Source organism: Gracilinanus agilis, chromosome 1 (assembly GCF_016433145.1).
Source record: "Gracilinanus agilis isolate LMUSP501 chromosome 1, AgileGrace, whole genome shotgun sequence".
NCBI classification, from domain to species: domain Eukaryota; kingdom Metazoa; phylum Chordata; class Mammalia; order Didelphimorphia; family Didelphidae; genus Gracilinanus; species Gracilinanus agilis.
The window spans coordinates 47,386,252-47,411,546 of NC_058130.1; the positions used below are offsets into that span (position 1 = coordinate 47,386,252).

At 38.6% G+C, this 25,295-nt stretch overlaps 1 protein-coding gene across 1 annotated transcript in view; it reads right to left on the minus strand.

The window, feature by feature from the left end:
• The window catches only part of SUMF1 (sulfatase modifying factor 1), a 104,121-nt gene that overhangs the window by 43,140 nt on the left and 35,686 nt on the right, over nt 1–25,295 (minus strand). The window contains exon 4 of the mRNA XM_044662828.1: nt 5,776–5,858. Coding sequence (XP_044518763.1) covers nt 5,776–5,858 — 83 coding nt within the window. The remainder of the gene's footprint in view (nt 1–5,775; nt 5,859–25,295) is intronic.

The window sequence follows — 25,295 nt, forward strand, 5'->3', positions numbered from 1 at the left end:
TAATCCCTATTCCATACAACAACCAATAAACTAGCCGAAGACAGTTACCATGCTGCTTTCTCTAGTCCAAGTATTCTTGACTCCACACAAATTATGTCCAGCTCTTCAACTGTCATCCTTATGCCATTATCCCAAGGCAATCCACAACTATGGCTGATCTCTAACTTAACATTGTCATTCAAAACCGTAGTGCTGGGGAGAGAACACAAGAGTCCAGATACGTCCTGATGACAAAACATGGTGGTATCCTCACTCTCCTTCAAGCACCCTAAACACTCTCTCCACTCAATATCCAACAGACAGCTCAAACTCAACCTATCTAAATCCAAACTCATTATTTTTCCCCTAAATCCCCCTCTCCTTCCCTACTACAATGGGAGGGCAATCCCTGACTCACAAGATCATCCTGGACACTTCAGTCTCTCTCATTCCCCGCCCCCCAGCCTCTGATCATAGCTAATGGGCTACCAAAGCCTATTGACTGCAGCTTTACAAAATCTCTCCAATATGTGCCCTTCTCTCTTTTAAAGCTATCCCCACTTTGGCACACCTCACACCTGGATTACTACAACAGCCTCAAGTGGGTCTGCCTGTCCCAAGTATCTCCCCACTCTGGTCCACTCTCCATGTGGTTACAACCACTGGGCTCCCCTGCTCAGCGACTCCCTATCACCTTGAAAATCAGACAAAAAACTCTCTGCCTGGCACAGAAACCCATTCTTACCCCTGCCCTCTCCTCTCTTTCCAGTATTCCGACACCTTACTCCCCATCATTTTTCTTCAGGCCAGCAATAATGTCCTCCTGGCTGTTCCCTGAACAAGCCCCTCCATCTCTCAGCTCAGGGTATTTTCTCTGGCTATCCTCTGTGCCTAGAAAGCACTCCCTCCTCACCTTCCCCTAAAGGCCTCCCTGGCTTCCTTAAGTGCCAACTAAAATGCCAACTTCTGGGGGCAGCTGGGTATCTCAATGGATTGAGAGTCAGGCCTAAAGACGAGAGGTCCTAGGTTCAAATCTGGCCTCAGACACTTCCCAGCTGTGTGACCCTGGGCAAGTCACTTGACCCCCATTGCCCACCCTTACCACTCTTCCACCTAAGAGCCAATACACAGAAGTTAAGGGTTTAAAAAAAATTTTTTTAAATGCCAACTTCTATAGGAAGTCCTTCCCACTACCTCTTAATTTTATTAACTTCCATCTAATAATTATTTGCCATTTATCTCATGTAAAGCTTTTTTGAACATATTTGTTCTCATATTATTTCTTTCATCAGATTATAAGCTCCCTGATGGCAGGGACTATCTTTTGACTCTTTTTTGTATCTCCAGTACTTAGCACAGTGCCTGGCACATAGTAGGCACTTAATAAATGTTTACTGCCTGGCCACTTAATCACCATCCTGCCCCCTAGATACAAAGCCTATGTGAATGTGGTCAAAGAGGGTGAAAGCATGAGGGCCAGCCATATCACACAATTGATTTGTATTAAATGTTCAAGAGCCAATCTCTACTCCCCAGATCTTTTCCAGAAGAATTGCTATTTAACCATCTAACACTATATCTTGAGTTTTTGAAGTGAGATGTAAGATTCTAGATTTGTCCTTAACCAGTAAACCACTCATTTGATTTGAGCCAGCATTCTAGCCTGCTTAGCCATTTTAAGACCTTGATGCTCCAATCTCATGTGTTAGCTCTCTCTCCCAACTCTGCTAACAGCAAACCCAATAGATTGTGCCAATCTGTGCCTTTGTTCACATCACTGACAAAAAGGTTAGAAAGCACAGGGACAAGGGCAGATGCATGGGGCACTCTGGGAGAGACAAGCCTCCATGTTGTAACCCTCTCCATAAAATGTTTAATATCTTTTCTACTTTTGTACCTCCCAGTGAGAAAATACTAAAAGTATAGGCTCCATATGTGGAATGATTCACTGGGAAGAATGACATATTAACCTCCTGGGAAAACAAAAGTGGGGAGACTTAACATGCTGGCCTCCCAAAGAATCCTGTGACACAGAGTAATGTCATATCTAATGGCCTGGCGCAATGTGCAACATTGCCATGGAGGGAGGGGCTAGGAGGATTTATAAGGCAAGCAAGGGAAGGAGAAGGTCTTTTTATTTCTTTTTTTTTTTTCTTTTTCTTTTCTTTTTTTTTTTTTTAAACCCTTGTACTTCGGTGTATTGTCTCATAGGTGGAAGATTGGTAAGGGTGGGCAATGGGGGTCAAGTGACTTGCCCAGGGTCACACAGCTGGGAAGTGGCTGAGGTTAGATCTGAACTTAGGACCTCCCGTCTCTAGGTCTGGCTCTCACTCCACTGAGCTACCCAGCTGCCCCCCGGTCTTTTTATTTCTGCTCTTGAACAGACTGGCTCCCTGGGTTGGTAGGTGATGATCGGAAGTCAGCATTGAAGGAACCATGCTAATATCTCTTCTCTTTCTCATCTTTCATGCTTCACTCTCTCATTTTATTAATAAACACTTAATAACTCTGGTCAGATACCATTTTATTCCTAACACCGCTAAGATCTAACACATTTATTTTTTTAATTATTTTTTCTTCTGAATATTTTCTCCTAGTTACATATTTCATGTTCTTTCCCTCTCCCCCAATCCCCCCTAACCCCCCTTAGCCAACACACAATTTCACTGGGTCTTACACATATGATTTATAGAACACTTTAATGTTTGAAAAACACCTCATGCCCCACATACACCCAAATATGTTTCAGTATTTTGGCTAATCTTGCTACACTGGTTTTTCTTCTTCTTCTTTTTTTTTTTTTTCTGTGTTACAAGGAATAGTTCTCTAAGAAGTGAAGGGAGAAAGGATATACTAATAATGATAAGGTTTATCGAATCAAAAAAATCATATTTTAAATTAAAACATATTTTGAAAAGGAAAGCACTTTACATAATACCTATCACTTCTGGGTTAGTTACTATAAGTATTATTTTACAAATGGGAAAACAAAGGCTCTGAAAATTTAGGTTACTTATCCAGGGTCACATGGCCATTAAGCACCAAGAGGCAATGTCTGAACTGGACTCTATTCAAAAGTTCAATGCTTTTTCTTTTAAACCATTAATGGTTACTCTTTGAGTTTAGGCATTTAGCCAGTTCCAGACTAATAACCCTATCAAAAATGGAAAGGAGGCAAATCTGGCGTGACCTGGCTTTTTTTTTTTTTTTTCTCCTATCTTAGAATCAATACAAAGGTTTGAAGGTGGAAGACTAGTAAGGACTAGATAACTGGACTTGCCCAGGATCACAGAACTAGGGCATGTCTGGGTACAGATTTGAACCCAGAACCTCCCATCTCTAGGCCTGGCTTTCAATCCACTGAGCCACCTCATTGCCCCCATGACTTGCTCTCAATAAACCCACATTGGCTCTCTGTGGTCACCACTTTGTCGTGAAGACTCTCACAAGCCATTCCTTTAATGAGATGGATCTTGCCAGAAATCAAAATCAAACCTCACTGACCTAGAGTCTTCACATTCTATTCTCTTAGTTTCTGCAAAAACCTGGAGGACATTTGCCCTTCGGCACTTTTTTTCATTCTCTATGATCTTTCAATGGTCACTAACAATGGCTCAGTAATCATATCAACCAGTTCCTTCACTACCTAAAATTTAAGTTTATTCAAGGCTGGTGCCAGGAACTCTGATGACAGATAGGCACTCTAACTCTCTCCCCAATCTGGGTATTAACTTCCTACCTATTGGTCATTTTCACTCTGCCCTTTCCAGTTCAGGTAGTATTCATCATGACAAGAAAAAAAGAAAAATAGCAAATTCAAATTCTGTCCATTTTTTCTTCTTTCTCCCTCCCAAGGGGTCATCATGAATTTTCTTTGATCTTTTTTCATCTAAAACGATGAGCTCCCTTTACATCAATATCAATCTCTTCAAACAAATCTTTTCTGTGTTCATTGGAAATTTCTTCTTGTGTCTTCTAAAACTGGCAGTCATCACCAACTCCCTAATGGAGAGTGTTCCAGAGGCATCACAAATTCAGCAATTCCAAAACAGAATTATCTTTTCCCAAAAATCTTCCTTCTAAGCTCCTTTATTTGTCAAAGGTACCTTCTCCCACTCCCTGTGCTGGTATAGTTCCCTTTGATTCTGAACTCTCTCTCAACCATTGTAACCAACAAACTGCTAAATCTTACTGTTCCTACTTCCACAACTCTCCCAGATGGTCCCTTTCTCTACTCTAACAACTGTCACCTTATCATCTTTCACCTAGACGGTTTCAGACGCCTGTTCACCAGTCTCCTGGCCTCCAATCTTCTCTCATTTCAGACCATCTTCTACACTGCCACCAAAATGATTCTCCATAAGTACAGCTCGGATCATGACTCTCTTCTACTCAATACACTCCAGGGGCTGCTTCCTGCCTCTACAATCAAATATAAGATCATCCATGTAGCTTTTAAAGCCCTTCACAATCCTGCCTGAGCCTCACCGTACATTACTCTACTTTCCACACTCTACAACTGAGTCAGATTTGGCTTCTTCTTTTTTCTTCACAGAATACTCCATCTCTGTCCCTCATATTTGACCTGTTCTCCCTCTTCCCCTCCACCTCCTAGAATCCCTCTCTCCCTTTAGGACGCTACAAGAAGCTTTCCCTGATCCCTTCAAACCTTAGCATCCTCTTTTTCACACTACCTGGCATTTAATTACTTTGTATTTATTTATATTTGTTCTCTTTAAATTTATGCTGGACATACTTAGGTATCCTTTGTGTTCATCACACTGATGTGAGCACTGGCCAAATGGGGATTGTTTTATTCACTGTATTTGTATTCCCAGCACAAAATAGGTGGGTTTCATAAGGACTTGCTGATTAATTTCAGAGAAGTTCCCATTCTCCTGACTTAACTTCTCCCTTCTGGAGTTTCATCTTAGAACCTGTTATTCTCTGAACCTTTTTTAAATCTGCCTTCCTAAAATGCATAATTCATGTCAGACCACTACACTTTCCTTCTATATCAAAAAATCCTAAGACCAAATGGTCATTCCCCCACCAGATTCCCGTCTCTTCTGCTTTAGCAACCAATTCTTCTTTATTAGTCTGAATCAGGTCCATCCAGAATAGCAGATAATTACTTTGCTAGCACCTTAGAGACCTGATGATCAAATTGTGGCTTTGTGATTCACCAGACAGATAATGTTATTGGAGTCCTTATGGGATTCTTTTAAAAGTATGTCAGTCCAGAATTGGAAAGAGTTTAAATCCCTAACCCTAAGTACATAGCCTCAGCAATGGCCATCTGGCAAGTCAGAATTACAGATAAGTAAACACTGATATAAGTAAACTTAACATTCCTCTTTAAAAGTAATGTCATATTTCCAAAAGGCTTTAAAAACACCATATCAATGAACTACAAAAACAGCCATGGTATAAAATAAGAACAAAAGGATACATTTTGACATATATTCCTTGAGTGATCAAATTCTGGAGCGCTCACTTGAAGACCTTAAATTCACTCTATAAAAAGCATAACCATAAAGGCTGTAGGGCAGTGATTCCCAAAGTGGGTGCTACTACCCCCTGGTGGGTGCTGCAGCCATCCAGGGGAGGCAGTGATGGCCACAGGTGCATTTATCTTTCCTATTAATTGCTATTAAAATTTTTTAAAAAATTATTACCAGGGGGCTAAGTAATATTTTTTTGGAAAGGGGGCGGTAGGCCAAAAAAGTTTGGGAACCACTGCTGTAGAGTGAGAGAAAAAAAGCTTCAGCTTTAGGAAACAGCAACCTAACTCACCTGTGCAAAATGGAAGAATCGGGGCCTTCTGGATGTCTCCAATTAGCTCCTTTAACAGGCAACCACCATGGAGCAGCTGCAACCTTAAAGAAAAGCAGGTCAAGGAGACATTACTGTTGAGTTTTAAAATCCCTAAGAAACACTCAGGAAAACTCACCACAAACTTTAGTCTAGCTGATGCCTGCTCCATAATCTATAATGTTCTTCAGAGCAGTTTTGAAAATCAGGCCCTTTACCAATTTACCACAAAGCAAAAATGCATGTAAATACATTGTTAGTATAGAAATGACATCTTCACATGGTGCCTATAGCTAAGATATTCACATTACTTAAAGAAGTCTTCCAGCAACTCAAGTAAGGGGTGGGTGGGATTATTCTGAGTTTGTAGACAGGAAAAAAAAGGTGCAAAAAGAGCTAGGTCACAGGAGAAAGTCAATTGGTAGAGCCTGATGAGACACCTCAGCATACTGTAAATAAAGCCTCACTGGTCCCCCTCTTAACTCACTTAACCTTCCTCCCTTGGTCACCAGCTCTGTTCCCTTCCAAAAACAGCCCAGGAAATTTTTGCTCATTAGCTTAAAGTATTTTCACCTTTCATTCACAAAATTAGAAAAATTTAGGATTGGATGAAACCTGAGAAATCATTTGGCCCAACTTTGGCGCAACACTCTGACTCTAGAAATTACATGACAAAAACTCAGTACTATATAAGGTGCTCATTCCATTGCTAAGATAACTATGTAATTAAGTTCTTTATAGTAAATTCAACCTGCTTATAATTTCTACCCATTGGTCCTAGTTGTGCCCTTACTAAACATTTTTAGATTCAATATTCAATTCAATAGACTTTATACCCCAGTCAATAAACCTTTATTAAGCACCTACTATGTGCCAGGCACTGTGTGAAGTGCTGAAGATAGAAAAAAAGAGGCAAAAGATAGTCATTGCCCTCACAGAGTTCACAGTCTAATGCAGGAGACAATGCATAAACAAGTTCTATGTAAGAAATACTCCACAGAAAGATGGCACCAGGATTCAGAGATACTGGGAAAAGTTTCTGGTAGAAGACAAGACTTTAGCTAAGATTTGCAGGAAGCCACAGAAGCCAGAAGTCCAAGAAAGAGAGGGAGAGCACTCTGGCTGTGAGGGACAGCTAGGGAAGATGCCCAGAGCTGAGAGCCTCTTGTTCGTGGCACCATGATGACAGACAGTAGATCAGAAAGTAAATGGTGGGGGATGAAGGGATGAAGCATAAGAAGATCAAAAAGCTAGAGAGAGGTGGTGTTATGAAGGGCTTTGAATGCCAATAGAGGCTTCTGCAAGTGATCCAGGAGGGGATGCGGAACTATTAGAAATTACTAAGTAGCACAGACAAGGCTGTGCTAGGCACTGAATCCCCAGAACAAAATTAAAGTCTCCATCCTCACAGAGATAACTTTCCACTTGAGGAATACAATGTGGCTACCGAGGCATAAACAGCAGAATAGGAGACTCACCAGCTTCTCTCTGACCTCAAACCCACCTCCTCCAAACATCAGTAATGCACCAAAGAGAAGTAACTTCCCCTGTCTCCATGGTCAAACACACCCAGAATCCAAAAGATTTAGAAAAAGAAAAGGAAAATCAGAGCTCATGGAGTAATGAGGAGTGCTCCTGAGATCCACAACTCTGTAGTACCAGCACTACCCTGGCACCAGGAATGTTCGAGCTGGGCAACAACCCCCCATTAACACTGGCAGAGCCAGTGCCAAGCAGGGGGAACTGGACAGAACCAGTGCCATAAATCTCTGAACTGCCAGTGCCAGGCCAAGAGTATCCAAAAAAGGGCAGTATCACACTACTACACCTGAGGAAAAGAGCCGAGAAACCAGCTGAGGTCAGTTCTGATCACCATAAAGACACTTAGGGCTGGTGAACCATAAATTGCTCAACTTGAAAAAAGGATGAGATGCTCAGAGGTCCATCCTCCAAGGAAACCACAATCAGAAGAGAGGAAGTCTGAAAGTGAGTAATAGGGAAAATAAAGGGGGGTGGGGCTGGGAGGAATTGAAATTACCCAAGATTTCAGGAAAAAGAAAACTCAAAAACTTTGAACAATAAGGAAAACAATAATGAAAGAAATATGGTCTCCAGATATAGTAAATAAGTTTGAGCATCTATGAAAAAAATACTATGAACAAAGGAAAATTATCCAAAACTTGATGATAAAGAGGACCCTATGAAGGAGTACATGGAACCAAAACATCCTGTTCCTAAGTAGTTCAAAAGAGAAATGAAAATTGTGAAACCAAAATTCATGTCCTGAATAGCAAAAATGATGAGCAAAACAGAAAAACTGGTTTGTGCAATGACAAGCCTCATTAAAGATGCAAAAGAGAAAATAATAGATTAGGAATACAAATACACAGAAGTAAAAGGCCAATCAAGAAGAGAAGCAAAATATAACATTAAAAGAAAATGTGGTCACTAGGCAAACAGAAAATTGATTTTGAGGGCAAGATGTGGAGACACAACCTAAAGGCTAAAGGTCTCCTCAAAAGACCTAGAGAGGACAAAAAACCTTAATTAACATCATAATGAGAGGAAAGATAGAAAAGAACTGCCCAGAACTTCAGAAAGCAGAAAATGAAATTCCAAATGAAAGAATTCACAGACTGACTCCAGAAAAAAACAACAACAACAACAAAAAAAACACCCAAGGCTTTAAACTCAAAGACACAGTAGTTAAATTTAACATTTCAATTCAGAAACAAATTCAGGAAAAAGATCTTCAAATACATAGAAAAGGACATTCAAATAATGCAAGATTAATCTGTCCCCACTAAGAAAAGTAGGAGGGAATGGAATATCATGTTCTGGACAGCAATACAGCTCAGAACATAGCCCCCAATAATCTACTCTGCAAATATGAACTTAGTCATACCTGAAAAAAAGACAAACATTCAATAATCAAGAAGAGTCAGAAACATTTTTGGAAAGAACTACAGAACTGATGGGATTATTTGTTCCTCAAACACCCAAAAATTCAGCAAGAATGAATAAAAATGGGCAGGCACAGAGTGATAACAGAGAGTCTAGTAGGAGACTTTTTAAAAAAATGTGCACAAGTAAACAGGTGATGGCAGAAATCTGGCAGATGCTAACTGTGAATGTGGAGTATTATGGACAGAACCTGGCAACACTCTGCTGCAGGTGAACTGGCTTTTTTAAAATTGTTGGATGAGGGGTGTTATTATTAAAAATGATGAGGGCCGAGATCAAAAGAGAGAATAGTATTTTAATAAAAGTCATGCTGATAGAGATAAACTGACCATGTGCCTGTAAGAAACCTATTCCAACATCACCTCAGCCATTTACTTTTTCCTCTCTCCTCGCTCTCAGGTAGCTAAAGAGGAAGTTCCAAGTCACTTCCCCCTATTTAAAACAGTCCCTCACCTTGAATACATAATCCAAAACAGGAAACCCAGGAAACCCGTTGGACCAAGGGAAATGTAGTTTTAAGGACCCCCACAGGTCCACAGAAGTTTGTCAAACACCATATTGAGGTTCAATCCTTCCAAATAGAACCCCAGGTGATTTTAACTAACACAGGGAGCAGCTGGGTAGCTCAGTGGATTGAGAGCCAGGCCTAGAGATGGGAGGTCCTAGGTTCAAATTTGGCCTCAACCACTTCCCAGCTGTGTGACCCTGGACAAGTCACTTGACCCCCATTGCCTTCCCTTACCACTCTTCTGCCTTGGAGCCAATACACAGTAATGACTCCAATACAGAAGGTAAGGGTTTAAAAAAAGTAAAATTAAAAAAATAAAAATTGTTGGATAAGAGTGGAATTGCTTGTCAACTACAGGAGAGGGGAGGGAAGAGGGGAGGGAGACAACATGAATCCTGTAACCTTGGGAAACTAATATGTAAATGTATTACTGGAATAAAATAAAGAAAAATTTTTAAAAATTGTTGGATGACATTACAACATAGGAGAGGAGAAGAATAGAGAGAAATGAGTAATATGCCAAACTTGAATCCAGGGCTAGCAATGAGGAAAGGGGACCTCTTGGTCTCAAGAGTCCACCTGGTAGTAATGAGTAGGGAGGAACAATTGACAAGCAGAAAAAGGGAGCTAGGGATCTTAAAGAAGGACCACATCACAGGTATTCTGAACTGAACAAAGCATTCCACATGTGTTCTGATAGGAGCAGAGCAGAATGATTAGACAAATAGGGGAGTGATAGCACTGCAAAAGAGAATTAAAAAAACCTCTGCAAAGCCACATCATTGATGGTGGGTCAAAGGACAAATCAAAGAAACAATTACTGATTTTACTGAAGAGAATAACAATGAAGAGATAACTATGGGATAAAGCCAAAGCAGTACTCCTGGGAAATTTTATGTCTCTGAGTGCCTATATCAACAAGCAGAGAGAGAGGAGATAAGTGAATTGGGCTTGCAACTTAAAAAAAAAAACAAACAAACAAACAAAAGACAAACTAAAGACAGAAAAAGAACAAACCAAAAAACCCAGATAAAAACTAAATTGGAAATCCTGAAAAAAATCAAAGGAGAAATTAATAAAATTGAAAGTAAAAGAACTATTGAACTAATAAAACTAGGAGCTGGTTCTTTAAAAAAAATAAAGTATTGGTTAATCTAATAAAAAAAAGAGAGAATCTAAAATAGTATCAAAAATGAAATGGGCAATATCACCTCTGATAAAGAGGAAAATAAGGCAATTAAGTGCTATTTTACCCAATTATATGATAATAAATGTGAAATGGATGAATATTTACAAAAATTTTAATTGTCTAGATTAACAAAAGAGGAAATAGAATACTTAAATAATCCCATATCAGAAAAAAGAAACAAGTCATCAAGGAACTCCCTAAGAAAAAAATCCCCAGGGCCAGATGGACTCACAAGTGAATTCTATCAAACATTTAAAGAACAACTAATCCCAATAACTATATAAATTACTTGATAAAATAAGCAAAGAAGGAGTCTTACCAAATTCTTTTTATGACACAAATATGGTACTGATTCCCAAGTCAGGAAGACCAAAAACAAAAAAAGACAACTATAGACTAATCTCCCTAGTGAACACAGATGCAAAAATCTTAAATAAAAAACCAGCAAAGAGACACCAGCAAATCATCACAAAGATTATTAACTATGACTAGGTGGGATTTATACTAGGAATGCAAGGATGGTTTAATATTAGGAAAAATATCCACATAATTGACCATATCGAAAACAACCAAACTAACAGAAATCTACCTCAATAGATGCAGAAAAAGCCTTTGACAAAAAACTATCCATTCCTATTGAAAATACTAGAAAGTACAGGAATAAAAGGACCTTTCCACAAAATAATATGCAGTATTTATTTAAAAACATTAGCAAGTATCATCTGCAATGGGGATAAGTTAGACGTCTTCCCAATAAGATTAGGAGTGATGCCCATCATCATCACTATTATTTAATAATGTACTAAAAATGCTAACAGTAGCAATTGAAGAAGAAAAAGAAACTGAAGGGATTAAAGTAAGCAATGAGGAAAGTAAACTATCACTTTTTGCAGATGATATGATGGCACACTTAGAGAGTCCTAGAAAATCAACTAAAAAGCTAGTAGAAATAATTAATAATTTTAGCAAAGTTGCAGCATACAAAATAAACCCACATAAATAAATCATCAGCCTTTCTATACATTTCCAACAAAACAGTGGCAAAAGTTAGAAAGAGAAACTCCATTTAAAATCACTCTAGAGTCAATATAAAATATTTGGGAATCTATCTGCCAAGACAAATTCAGAAATTATATGTACACAACTACAAAATTTTCACACAAATGAAACTAGATCTAAACAACTGGAAAAATATTAATTGTTTGTGGGTAGGATGAGCTAATATAATAAAAATGACAATCCTACCTAAACTAACTTACTTATTCAGTGTCATATCTATCAAACTACCAAAAAACTTTTTTATAGAATTAGAAAAAATTATAACAAAGGTCATGTAGAAGAATAAAAGATCAAGAATATCAAGGGAACTAATGAAAAAAATGTGAATGATGGTGGCCTTATAGAACCACATCTTTAATTGTACTATAAAGCAGTGATCATCAGAGCGATATGGTACTACTTAAGAGATAGAAGGATGGATCAATAGAATAGACCTGGGGTAAATGACTTAAGCAAGATAGTGTTTGATAAACCCAATGATCCCAGCTTTTGGGTCAAGAACCCACTATTTGACAAAAACTGCTAGGAAAATTGGAAAACAGTATGGGAGAAATTAGGTTTAGATCAACATCTCACACCCTATACCAAGATAAATTCAAAATGGGTAAAAGACATAAACATAAAGAGGGAAATTATAAGTAAATTGGGTGAACATAGAATAGTATGCCTTTCGGATCTGGGGGAAAGAGAAAAATTTAAGACTAAGCAAGAGATAGAGTCAAGGACGGTCCCAAGCCCGGCTGAAAAAGGAGGAGGGTTGGGCGAGAGGCTAGCAACCTCACCCCGTAAAAATCTCACTTGCTATAGAAATTGCAACCTCATTAAACCAACAAAACCAACGATCGCCTAGTCTGGAAGATTGCTCTCCAACAGAGTCCACGATGCGTGCTGGCAAAAGCCAACAAACTCCAGGCCTATGTCAAATCTTGAACATCAGATGGCCTGAAAAGATCTCCAATACCAGACTCTGGGAAAGAACAATTCAGTATCCCATCAGTCAGGATGCTATGAAAAAAAATGTGGAACCCACCAGGGAGGAGAAAAATCGGAAGGCCAAAACAGACCTGGCAAGGATATGCCCAGTTGGTGGAAGTTGCCCAGAACAGAGTCCGTTGGCGTGAGATGTCCAGTTGGGGGAAATTGCCCAGAACAGAGTCCATTGGCGTGAGATGGTTGCGGCCCTATGCTCCTCTGGGAGTCAATAGGAATAATAATAATAAGAGATATAGAACATTACAAGATATAAAATGAATAATTTTGATTATATTAAATTAAAAATGTTTTGTACAAACAAAACCAATGCAACCAAGATTAGAAGGGAAGAAACAAACTGGGAAAAAATTTTATAACACAATTCTCTGATAATGGTCTAATTTTTCAAATATATAAACAACTAAGTCAAATGTACAAGAAATCAAGTCATTCCCCAATTGACAATGGTCAAGGGATATAAATAGGCAATTTTCAGCTGAAGAAATCAAAACTATTAATAATCACATGAAAAAGTGTACTAAATGCCTTCTGATTAGAGAAATGCAAATCAAAACAACTCTGAGGTACCACCTCACACCTAGCAGATTGGCCAAGATAACAGTAAAGGAAAATAATAAATGTTGGAGGGGATACTGCAAAATTGGGACACCAATGCATTACTGGTAGAGTGGTGAACTGATCCAACCATTCTGAAAGACAATCTGGAAATATGCCCAAAGGACTTTAGAAGACTGTATGCCTTTTGACCCAGCAATACCACTACTAGGTTTGTACCCCAAAGAGGTAAAAAAAAATGTTTGTACAAAAATATTTACAGCCACACTATTTGTGGTAGCAAAAAAATTGGAAAATGAGGGGGTGTCCCTTGATTGGGGAATGGCTGAACAAATTGTGGTATCTGTTGGTGATGGAATACTATTGTGCTATGAGGAATGATGAACTGCTTGATTTCTATATACACTGGCAAGACTAAAATGATGTGGTGTGAAATGAGTAGAACCAGGAGACCATCATACACAGTAACTAAAACATTGTGGGGCGATCAAATGTAACTACTAACAGCAAAGCAATGATCCAGGACAATCCCAAGGGTCTTACAAGAATGACTGCTATCCACATCAAGAGAAAGAACTGTGGGAGTAGAAATGCAGAAGGAAAACATATGATTTATCACTTGGTTACATGGGTATTATATGGGTTAAATGGTTATTTGGGTTTTTGGTTTTAAGAGATTATTAAAAAATGGACAATATAGAAATAAGTTTTGAATGATAATACATGTATAACCCAGTGGAATTACTTCTCAGCTCTGGGAGTGGGGGAGGTAAAAGGGGAGGGAGAGAATGTAAATCATGTAACCATGGAAAATACTTTTAAAAAAAACTACATTTTTTTAAAGCCACATCACACAGCTAAAGCAATAGGACAAAATTTTGTAAAATCTTATAATTGAGTTTTTAAAAGATTAACTTTGAGGCAGCTGAGTAACCCTGGGCAAGTCACTTAACTCCAATTGCCTAGCCCTTACTGCTCTTCTGCCAGGAAGATGATATCTAGTTTCAATTTTAAGACAGAAGGTAAGGGTTGGTTTGTTTTTTCTTTAATACAACTTCATGAGTACAGCCAGTGCTCCCTTAATGGAAGCGGATGGTTCTGCATGGTCCTGCACCCTAGGTAAGCTCTGTAGCCCCCAAAGCCAGAGAGGCTTCAGTGCCTAGAGCTGGTCAAGCTCCACTGTGCCCTAGCCCCTGAGTCAAATTTGGATAATGCAAATTTACATAAAACAAGAATTGTCTGTACAAAATGGGAGAAGAAAGTCTGGTTCTAGTTTGTCTGACAAAAGAACTTAGGGTTTTAGTGGAATTTAAAAGCAATAAGAGCCAAGAGTTCTTTTTTACTTTTCTTTATTATTACTGGCTTTTTTGGTCTCTATTTTCTTTTGCAACACAACTAATATGGAAATGTTCTGCATGACTGCACACGTATAATCTATATCAAATTGCTTGCCTTCTTGGAGAGGTCTTAAGAGGAAAAAAAAAGAATGGGAACTCAAAATTCTAAAAATCGATCGTGAAAATTTTTTGTTTACATGTTATTGAGAAAAAATAAAAGTCAAATGGAAAAAAATAAACATCTCTGCCTAAAAAGTCAATCGTGTGAAATGGCAGCCCAAAAAACTAATGCAATCTTGGGTACAGTATCAAGAAGGACGGAGAGTCCAACCATTGCCTGCCCCACCTCATCTCTTCTAGAGTTCAGAATCAGTTCTAGGTATACTTTAGAAGAATTCTGACAAATGGGAAGAAGATCAAAAAAGAGTCAGAAAGAAGGCAAAGAGACCAAAGACCATGGCATGTGATTTCTCTCAATCATATGAGAGAGTAATAGATTTTTCTGTGTGGTTCTAGAGTATGGAAATAAAAGCATAGTGTGTATGCTGAAGAAATACAATCTTATGCTTCATGTAAAGAAAATGTCCCCAACAATGAGAACTATCCAAAGTAGGATGGGCTGAACCAGGAGCCAGCAGGCTCCACCCTCACTCAAAGGGCTTCCATCAAAAATTGGTTGAGTTGTTAGGAATATGGGAGACCAGATTCTAGTTCAGGTGAGGACTGAGCAGCTAGGTGGTTAAACAGATGGAGTGCAAGCCTAAAAGTCTGGAAGAAAGATCTTCCAGAGTTCAAATCTGGCCTCCAGACACTTGACAGAATGTGACTCTGGGCAAGTCATTCAACCATGTATGCCTCAGTTCCTCCTTTGTAAAAGAAGCTACAAAAGGAAATGGCAAACCACTCTAGTATGTTGGCCAAGAAAAACTCAATAGGGATCAGGAAGAGCTAGACACAACAGAAAACAATAACAACAGATTAGAGAAGATGGCCACGGGAGGACATTCCAAAGAGAAAACTGGGATTCTGTTCCAAGTCTCTCACTCTGCAGAATAAACCTTTCTTAAAATGGTCTAGGATAGCATTAGCAATTTTTGTTACTATTATTTCACTGCTGACTTATATTGAACTTTCAATCAACTAGATTTCCCATATCTTTTCCAAAGAAATGCTGTCTAGTCCTGTTTCCCAACATCTTATATTTGTGAAGTTAATTTTTTAAACCTAAATGCAGCATCTTACATTGTTTCCTATCAAATGTCATCTTATTTAATATATTCCATCATAACAACCAGTAGAAATTCTTGTTGGATCTTCCTCTTCCTCCCAGCTTCATGTCACCTATAAATCAGATAAAATGTGTGTCTTCATTCTTAGAGATGATCTACTCACTACTACCACCCATTTCTGCCACTAGCCAAGTGCACCACCCAATACACAAGAAAGAAGTCTGGCATAACAATAATAATAACTAGCATTTATGTAGCACTTTAAAGTTTGCAAAGCACTTTACAAAATTATCTCCTTTATCCTTGCCACAACCTAGAAGGTAGGAACTATAATTATACCCACTGTAGACATGAGAAAACTTAGATATTGTTAAGTGTCTTGCCCAGAGCCACACAGAGAGTAAATAGCTGTGGCTGGACTTTCTGATGCCACAATGCTCAATCCACTAAGCCATTTTGCTGCCCTAAATGACTGAGAGATGGCAAAATATTCTAAAGGTGCATCATTCATTCCAAAAACACTTATGAAATACCTTCTATGAGTAAAAAAAACTTTGGTAGTCACAAAAACACAGATTCAGTAAGACATAGCTTCTTCCCTTAGACGGCTTTCTTTTAATGTGGCAGAAGGCTGACAATGTACACAAATAACTAGTATACCAAAAACAAGAAGAAATAGTTAATAAACATTTATTAACTGCCTACTAGGTACCAAGTCCTGTGCTGGGTGCTAGGGTACTAAGTAAGAAAAACAGTCCCTTGCCTGTAAGGAACTTACAATCTAATAGGGGAAAGACAATATACACAGAGGAAGGGAAATGGGTTGTGGAAGAGAATGGGACACCTGGAGTCAAAACCAAGCAGAGCAATTGGTGAGAGAGCTGGCAAGAGACGATGAGCCCCCGTAAAAGGAGGTTTTGAAAGGACAGTTTTACTCCAATCTCTAGACCTCTAAATCAGAGGGGAAAGAGTAGGTGCTGAGTACCAAAGCTGAAGCAATCTCCACCACGAGGAGAGTCCTAGTGATGAGCTTATCCTGGGGAAAGCCCAAAGCTGAAAGTGAGCCGTCATCAATATTCCAATGCAGTAAGGGAGAAGCCCCTTTGATAAAGAGTCACCCCCAGAAGACTGGTTTTTATCATCTGTATTTTTTTACATTGGATTTCCATAAAAGCACAGCTGTACTAGGTGTAGCACAGTAGAATTCTTCTTCAAGAAGAGGGGAAAGGAGTAGTGGCCCCATTTTTATGATGCTCACAACACGAAAAGCTTCCAGGTCAATGTGCCAGAAATGGCATTGCAAAGGAATGCATGCACAGGCACACACACAAAACCACCTCTCTCTGCACATCTCTCTCTCTGTCTCTCTCTCTGTCTCTCTCTCTGTCTCTCTCTCTGTGTTTCTCTCTTTCTCCCTCTCTCCTTCTCCTTCTCCCTCTCCCCCTTTTTCTTGTCCCTTTCCTTCACTCTGGCCCTCTCTCCTTCCTTCCTTCTCTTCTTTGTCTGTCTCTCCCTCCCCAACTAAAAAATTTAGTCTAAAATATCAAAAAATCCCTTTTTCAACTTACCATTTAAAAAAACACTGCAATCTAACTAAAATAAACTCCATCACAATTTGAAATCCCAGCATAAAAGAGAAATATCATGTCCTTTACCTGACACTACCAAGGCTTTCCTTCAGAGAGAAACCTGAAAAACTGAAAGGTCCATTTCAGGTGGCATGGTATTCTCTTCTACTTGTGGCTTGCCAAGAACTTTCTTCTTGGGATGTTCTGAATGACTAGACAAATGTTTGGATGCCAATGACAGGTAATTCATTAGCTGTCAAATGGAGAATAGAACAACACATAGGTCATTTCTCTCAAATATTTAAGGCACCTCTCACAAGCATTTGGCTCAGCTAGTCTAGGGCCTTGGATACAGTTTTTTTACAGTATAGGATTAGAGATTTTAGAGTTTGGGCTGGGCCCTTAAAAGCTACTAATTCCAACCTTTTAATTTTACAAAAGAAAAAAGTGAGGCACAGATAGGCTAAATGGTTTGCCCAGGGTCAAACAGCTCATAAGTGTCTAAGGGATGATCTGAACTCAAGTCTTTCTGACTCCAACTTCAGTCCTTATTCATTATACCACAGAAAACAGGTTACTCCATAACACATTCTGTGGTGCAGAAGGTGCAAATCAACCCTGCAAAGCCTTACTGCAGAATTTCTGACAGTTGAAAAGGGTTTAGAACCCTGACTAGATCCTGGAGACTCAGTCAGAGCAGGAGGGCCAATTGAGCTCAGTCTTTGGGCTGAAAACCTGGCCTTGATTCTGCAGCTTTTCTCTTAAGATTTGTAGCTTAGCTAATTCCTCTGGATCTCCCTGACCTTCCCTATTCCAATCACCATTTCCTTTCCTAATTTCCTGTGGGTTTTTGGAGAAGGGTGGATCTGGGTTGTAGCATTCAAACTTTGTAGACTTAGTTTTCCCATAGTCAAGTAGGGCTTACCCTTGATATAAATTATCTCCTGATTCATTGTATGCAACTTTCCTAACCTTACAGACAACAAAACCTCCTGAGACTGAGTGAGGCAGGTCCTTCTCAGTTTCACATTCCTGTGTCCCTCCCCCACCTGAAGCTTCTCCCTAGGGGGTTGTTAGAGATACCTTGTATCCCTCTGTCCTTTACAATCAACCCTGAAACTCAATAAACCCTGTTGTCACTTAATCAAACCTTTGGCTAAATCATTGGTTGTTTGATAAAAGAGGGAGAAGAGGAGAAAGAATAGTTTTCTCTCTGGGTCCTGAGGGAGTTGGAGGCATCCATCTTGGAGGAAGTGGTGATCTCTCTACTTCCTCTGGACTCTTCCTTTGTGAACCTGAGAAACTGACTAGAAAGCCCTCTAGTCAGTTTCAAGCCATTTCTGGCTGGCCCGAACCTTTGTCTGTAGAAGTGCCCTTCCTACCTGGAGGGCTCAGTCTGTTTCCCCTCAGTGTCTGTCTCGAACCTGTGTACCCAGTCTGTGTCTCCCTGCTGCAGCTGCCTGCCCAATTACCTCATCCTCTCCCAATGGAAAGCCTGCTGACCTCAAGTCATTTTTCTTCCCCTCTTTTATAAAATAAAAGGCTTAGATGACCTCTGAGTTGCCATTCAACTTTAAAGCTATCAGCTTATAACCTGTGAATTTTGGTTCCAGTCTTTCCTACATACTTCAGTGACAGCCTACTTTCCCTTTCTTCAGAGAATTCATTTTTCTTAAAGCTTCTTTCACTAACACCTTCACCATCTTCCTTCAATGGAGACTGCCATCTAGGCACATCCTAAAATCATAATCGAATAACAGGACCCAAAAGCATCCATGTACTAGCCATATAATGGGAGTGCTGAGCCCAAAGTTCAATAGTCCCAATGAGGACAGAAGCTAGAATTCAGGTCTATTACTAAAAGTGGCAATAAACATTTGTATTTGCAAAACTTTTAAATTTCATTTATCATACTCAAAAGCAGTAATAAATGCTTATATTCATCCAATGTTCTAGACTGAAAGACCATCATAGATCTTTCACAAGACATAATACTGCTTCTAATCACAGCAACATGTGATATTGGAAATTTGGGGGTCCTTGAACTAATTTTGAGGTCCTTGATCTAAACTTCCTGTGGACATTTAGGGCTCTTTCAAACTACATTTCCGAAGAGCCAACTGGCTTCCTCTCTTGCATAATCATGTTTTCAGGAAGCATAATAACATAGAGAAAAGTATAAAGACTGAGGACTGGTTGGATTGGTACTTGCTCTTTGGTGATTTGGATCAGAGCCAGGATGGGAGGAAGAGGTAACAGGGCTGGGTATTTTCAAACTAACTCTTAACAGGCACATGGCTTCATTTTCCTAAATGGCTATCAATAAACCCTTTAAAACCCTAATATTTTCTAATCTATCATTTTATATTAATTTTATTTCTTACATTAATGGCAACCACTTGAAGTTTGGAAACGTAACTCAATTTTTCTGATAACATAATAAGCCACACTTCTGCCATGATTTTTTACCCTGCCCCCACAGGCAGAACTCTGAGATATCTCCGGATCCGCTTCAGACATGCTTCTGTCGTTTTTTGTGCTTTTATTTTTGGCGACTTTGCTCAGTTCTTTTGAGTGACTTTTTGAAAGGAAAAAGTTACTTTGCTGGCAAACATCATGCTTTTGCTGATAGCTCCAGCAGTTTATTTCTGCCTGAAGATCATTATCTACCCAATTCCCTCGGACAGACGCTGTTCCTGCCAGCCTGGGGAGGAGCTGTTTCTGACCTTCCCTCCCAAGTGCTAATCCCAGATTCTAGCTGCTGACTCCCCATCCCCTCAGATGTTGGATGCCTGACCCCTGCCTGAACTTCAGCTGCCCCTTGAACCTTGGAAAGTATAACCCCACTTCTTTTTCATTGGAAACAGTCCTTACTTAGCTGCTCTGAGTGTGTTTCCTTTTAGACAATAATTAGCCTCCTAAAGGGAAGCCCAGGTGTGTTTCCTCGTAGATATTAATGACTTTTAACTTAAAGGGAGCTTCTACACCCATGAGCCCCTCCACATGATTTTTTTCAAACCCGATGTAGCCACTTGTCTAGTACCACCACCATCCTCCCCCCCACACACACACACACAAGCCTACTCCATGTGGCCCAGTTGGCTTCCATGCTCTGCCTTTGGGGAAGGGGACTGAGTTAGCATGTGGATCCTAGCAGACCCCAGTTCTGGGGTGTTTTTTTTCCTACCATTCCTAGCGACTATTTTGCCTGAGACTCAGGGGACAGATTCACCCCCTACGCACGCTGCCCGACCCCTGAACTATACCCCTTATGGGAGTCATCCACACTATGCTCAGTGCAGAGCATGGATAAAAGTGACTAAAATGGAACTTTTAAAAGTCTGGAGGTAAAATTAGTAACCCTCCTCAGACTCCATCGTTTTTTTAAAGTCTCTGTATCTTATTGTATTTTACTGATGTTATTTTATGATTTAAATTTGCTGTTTTAAGTTCATATATTAATCTGATCAATATCTTTATGTTACACTGAATCATTTTAAGCTAAGTTTTTGGTTGCTAGATAAATTCTGTTCATAATTTTATTGTAACTCCTTAATAGTGAACAAGTTTATTCTGATTGGTAGGAAGGCTTTCACTACACTGCTTGTAATTTGTTGCTTATATTATTGCATTTCCTGATTTCTTTAAGATTAAACATTTTTTTAAGTTTATATTAATCTAATTCTGTTATATGATTCTTTATCTATTATATGATTTTATAGACCAACATATTGTAAAAAGATCATAAACATCTCAAACACATTTTTTTTAAGTTGTAAAAGCCCATAAGTCCTATGTATACTGAATTTGCATTCTCAACTATAGGACCACATGCCTTAACAATTTTTTTTATTCTATCTAGACAATTGTATACAACCTTGCCTTAAGAATTTAAATTGTAATTTTATAAGAGGTCTTAAAGACTGACTTTAGGATTTTATAGTAACTTCTGAACAGATGATAGGTTTATATGTGTGTGTGTGTGTGTGTATTTATATATAATAAAGAACGTTGTCTTAAAAAGGTAGAGTAAACAAATAGAAGTTTTCTACACAAACTTTTAATATATTACACAGGAAGCCAAAAGAGCTCCTGCATGCTTGATATTTTAAGTCTTTATTTTAAATTACTTTCCCCATCAGAAGGACCTAGAATTCGTGGTGATATTTTAGATCCAGAAGGTTTTGTTTTGTTTTGTTTTTTTATCAGATTTTTTTTAGGCTCTGCCCCACAATTAGCATGGAGGCAGTAATAGATTTTGTTAAAAATATCTCAGCCAAGGTTGAATGATTTGCTATTCCTGTTGAATTTGTGACAAGTATACATTTTTTTAAACATAACAGCAAGTGGTTATAGAGGAAACTCATAATGGGTTTGTTTGCTATTGTCTTTAAATGTGTTATTAGAAATTTAGAAACTTTTGATACTTTATTTGAATTGCATTATAAATTTCTGCTATTTTATAAAAGCCATTTACACTCACAGGAGTTCATGGAAAAGCTTACAGGAAATGGATCTCATTTTTGAGTAAAAAAGCCTTCACTAATTCTAAGCTATATATTTTTGATTTTTGAAACATTATTTTATTATTTTTTCCCTTCTATGTGCAATACAATATTTGAGTTTTTAAAAGTATTTTCCCTTTTTTTCATTTTTTTGTACTTAAAGTACATATAATCAATGTTAATCCTTTTTTATTTTAAAGTAATGTAAGTTTAATATAAATGCATATTTGCTATAATATTAATGGATACCTCAAAGCCTTAGACTATGGTAACTTGCCAATTATTGGCAAATATTATGGGACTGTGATTAATGATTCTGTCTGATTCCAGGAGAAGGGAACAAAAGAGCCACAAAGTCAAGGAGACCACCTAGTCCCAATGGGATTGTTGAGAAACTGCACAGTGCTTAGCAGCACAAGGTCAAAAAAAGACCATATCAATCCAGGTAAGATTGTTGAACTTCTATGCCAATACTAAAGGGCTTGAAACTAGTGTTTGGGATTTGGGGTTGCAGCTTTTCTGATATATGTTAGAGGCCAGACTTCCCTGAGCTTCATCCCTAGTCAAGCACCAAAGGTTAGCTATCATTATGGCTCACCCTATCCCTGAGAAGTGCAGGCAAATCAAACCAGGGAAAGACACTTCCCTTGTACACAAATTTGGTCCTTTTATTTCTCTTACAAGTGTGGCAACTTTCTGTAGACCTGGCAATTGAATTGGGTAATTGCACAATTGCTTAAATCACTTTAATTGGCCTTTGATTCAAGGACCTTATAAGTTTATTTTTCCTTACATTTTGCATATAAGACTTTGATATTTTTCATTTCATTCACAAGTTATTTTTTTCTCTTTTATTTGGATTTTTATTTATTTATTTATTTTTCTTTCTTTTGCCAATTGATTCATACAACCCTATAACTTAGTCATGTATCCTTAGCTGATCTGGAGTGCCCTCTTCAGGGGAGAATGTGTTATGAATTATTAGGGGGTGGGGTGTATGCTTTATAATCAGAATAACTGTATTATAATCTATAATGTAAAATTTAAATTCTTTTGAGAGTAATTTCAGGAGAGAATCTGTTATTCTCCTCAGAAGGGAATGTATGTATTAAAATCTATAATGTAAAGTTTAAATTCTTTTGAGAGTAATTTCAGGATAAGAAATTTGTCATCTCCCCAGAATCCAGACAATGAACCTGTTTGGTGAAGGTACCATGAAGATCCCTGAAGAACCTACACTGCATCATGAAGATCCAAAATGAACTTTGGGGTGCAGTTGATTGAACTATGGGGATTTGAATGCATTTGTTTTGAATGTACACTCATGCTGAGGGGGACTGCCCCCTAATTGGCTTTTTGTCAATGTACCTAGCAATCATTGGATCATTGGTTTTATCCTCTTTTCTTTTTATCCCTAAATTTCTGTAATTTAAAAGTTAGTTAGGTTTACAAGAGCTTTTGGGGAGACCAGTCTCTCTCATGCTCTTCAGGGAAGAATATGATATTGGAAATGTGGGGGTCCTTGAACTAATTTTGAGGTCCCTGATCTAAACTTCCTGTGGACATTTAGGGCTCTTTCAAACTACATTTCCCAAGGGCCAACTGGCTTCCTCTCTTGCATAATCACAAGGGCAGGAAGTGTAATAACAGAGAAAAGTATAAAGACTGAGGACTGGTTGGATTGGTACTTGCTCTTTGGTGATTTGGATCAGAGCCAGGATGGGAGGAAGAGGTAAAAGGGCCAGGTATTTTCAAACTAACTCTTAACATGCACGTGGCTTCATTTTCCTAACTGGTTATCAATAAACCCTTTAAAACACTAATATTTTCTAATCTATCCTTTTATATTAATTTTATTTCTTATAACCAATAGAATTATATTGGTACTTTAACACACAAACGCAAACAGTCAAGTGTGTAAATAGAACTAGCTCTAGCCCATTCCTAGTTAAATTCGTACTTAACCTAGGCATAGAAATGACATCACCCTCACCTTCCTTAGTGGGGAGGGGAGACGAGTTACCCACATATGACAATAAGTAACAAATCAAGAACAAGGGACTGCCCTTTGGGCAGTCCAAATCAGTGTAGAGACTGCCATTTGTCCACTTGAATTAGAGGTGGACCCACAGGAAGTGATGAAAGACACTTCCTCTTTAAGTTTGTTAGTTACTTCCTGTTGAGGCAGTTCCTGCTCTGAACTTGGTGCTGACAGACCTCCCTTGAGACCTCAGGCAGCTTCTACTCTGAATGATCACGTGGGTAAGTTAGGCTGACTTTCTTGGCCTACCTAGGCCGCTTCCAAACTCTGCCTTAAGCAGGCACTAGCCTACCTGGTTGCTGGGCCTTGTGGCTTGTAGCTTCATTTATTTAGCCTTTTAACCTTCTCTCTCATCCAGGCCTAACCAGGCCTGGACTAGCCTCTCCCTTTCTCTTTATTCCTATACTGTTACCTTCCTAATTGTAAATAAAGTGCCTTAACCGGAGGCTGACTTAGGTCTGATTTAATTACAGAATCAATTTGAATTGTTGATTCCTGCGGCCACACTTTAAATACATATCTATAAAATACCTAAATTTCTCTCTTACACAAGGATCACACATTGCTCCAAAGGGCAGGTTTACTTTAACATCAATGACTGGTTCCCTACCCCTGGATTATTCTCATTCTGAATACCCAGGGATTGTCACTTAAATGACAGTAATGGCAAATATCATTCTTATGAAGGATACAAAGTATGGACTTCCCAATGACTCTCACAAAGATTATTTATTTCAACATCATCTTAACTTCATGGATATTTTGTGCAAAGGGCCCAAAGGATATGAAGTGGCATCCCTCTTTGTAAGAAGAGACTGCACCTGTAAAAAGAGTTCCTGGAAGACAGCAATTATTTTTCACCTTATTTACATAGCCCCAGAACCTGGCACTTAGTAAGTGTTAAATAAATACCAATTTATGGAAAGACCTCCTTGAAATGGTGCAGAGTGAAGTAAGCAGAACCTAGAGAACCTAGAGTAACTAAAACATTGTGGGATGATCAAATGTAATTGACTTTGCTACTAAAAGTAATGCAATTATTCAGGACAACTCTGAGGGACTTATAAGAAAGAATGCTATCCACATCAAGAGAAAGAACTGTGGGAGTAGAAATCCAGAAGAAAACATATGATTTATCACATGTTTATATGAGTATGTGATTTGGAAATTTGGTTTTAAAAGATTACTCTATTACAAAAATAAATAATACGGGAAAATAAATAAACAAACAAATAAATGAATGCCAGTTTACTCATTTGATTCAGAGAATGTCAGGACTAGCAAAGACTCCTATACATCATTTAATTCAGGGATTCTTAATATGGAGCGTCTTATACTGTTTTAGAAATAGTACTAAGAACTGGTTCAAAGGCAGAAGAATGGTAAGGGCTAGACAATGAGGGTTAAGTGACTCGCCCAGGATCACACTTCTAGGAAGTATCTGAGGTTCAGACTTAAACCTAGGCCCTCTCACCTCTAGGCCAGACTCTCCACTGAACCACCTAGCTGAGCCCATGATTTTTTAAAAATATTTTTGATAACTTTATTTCAATA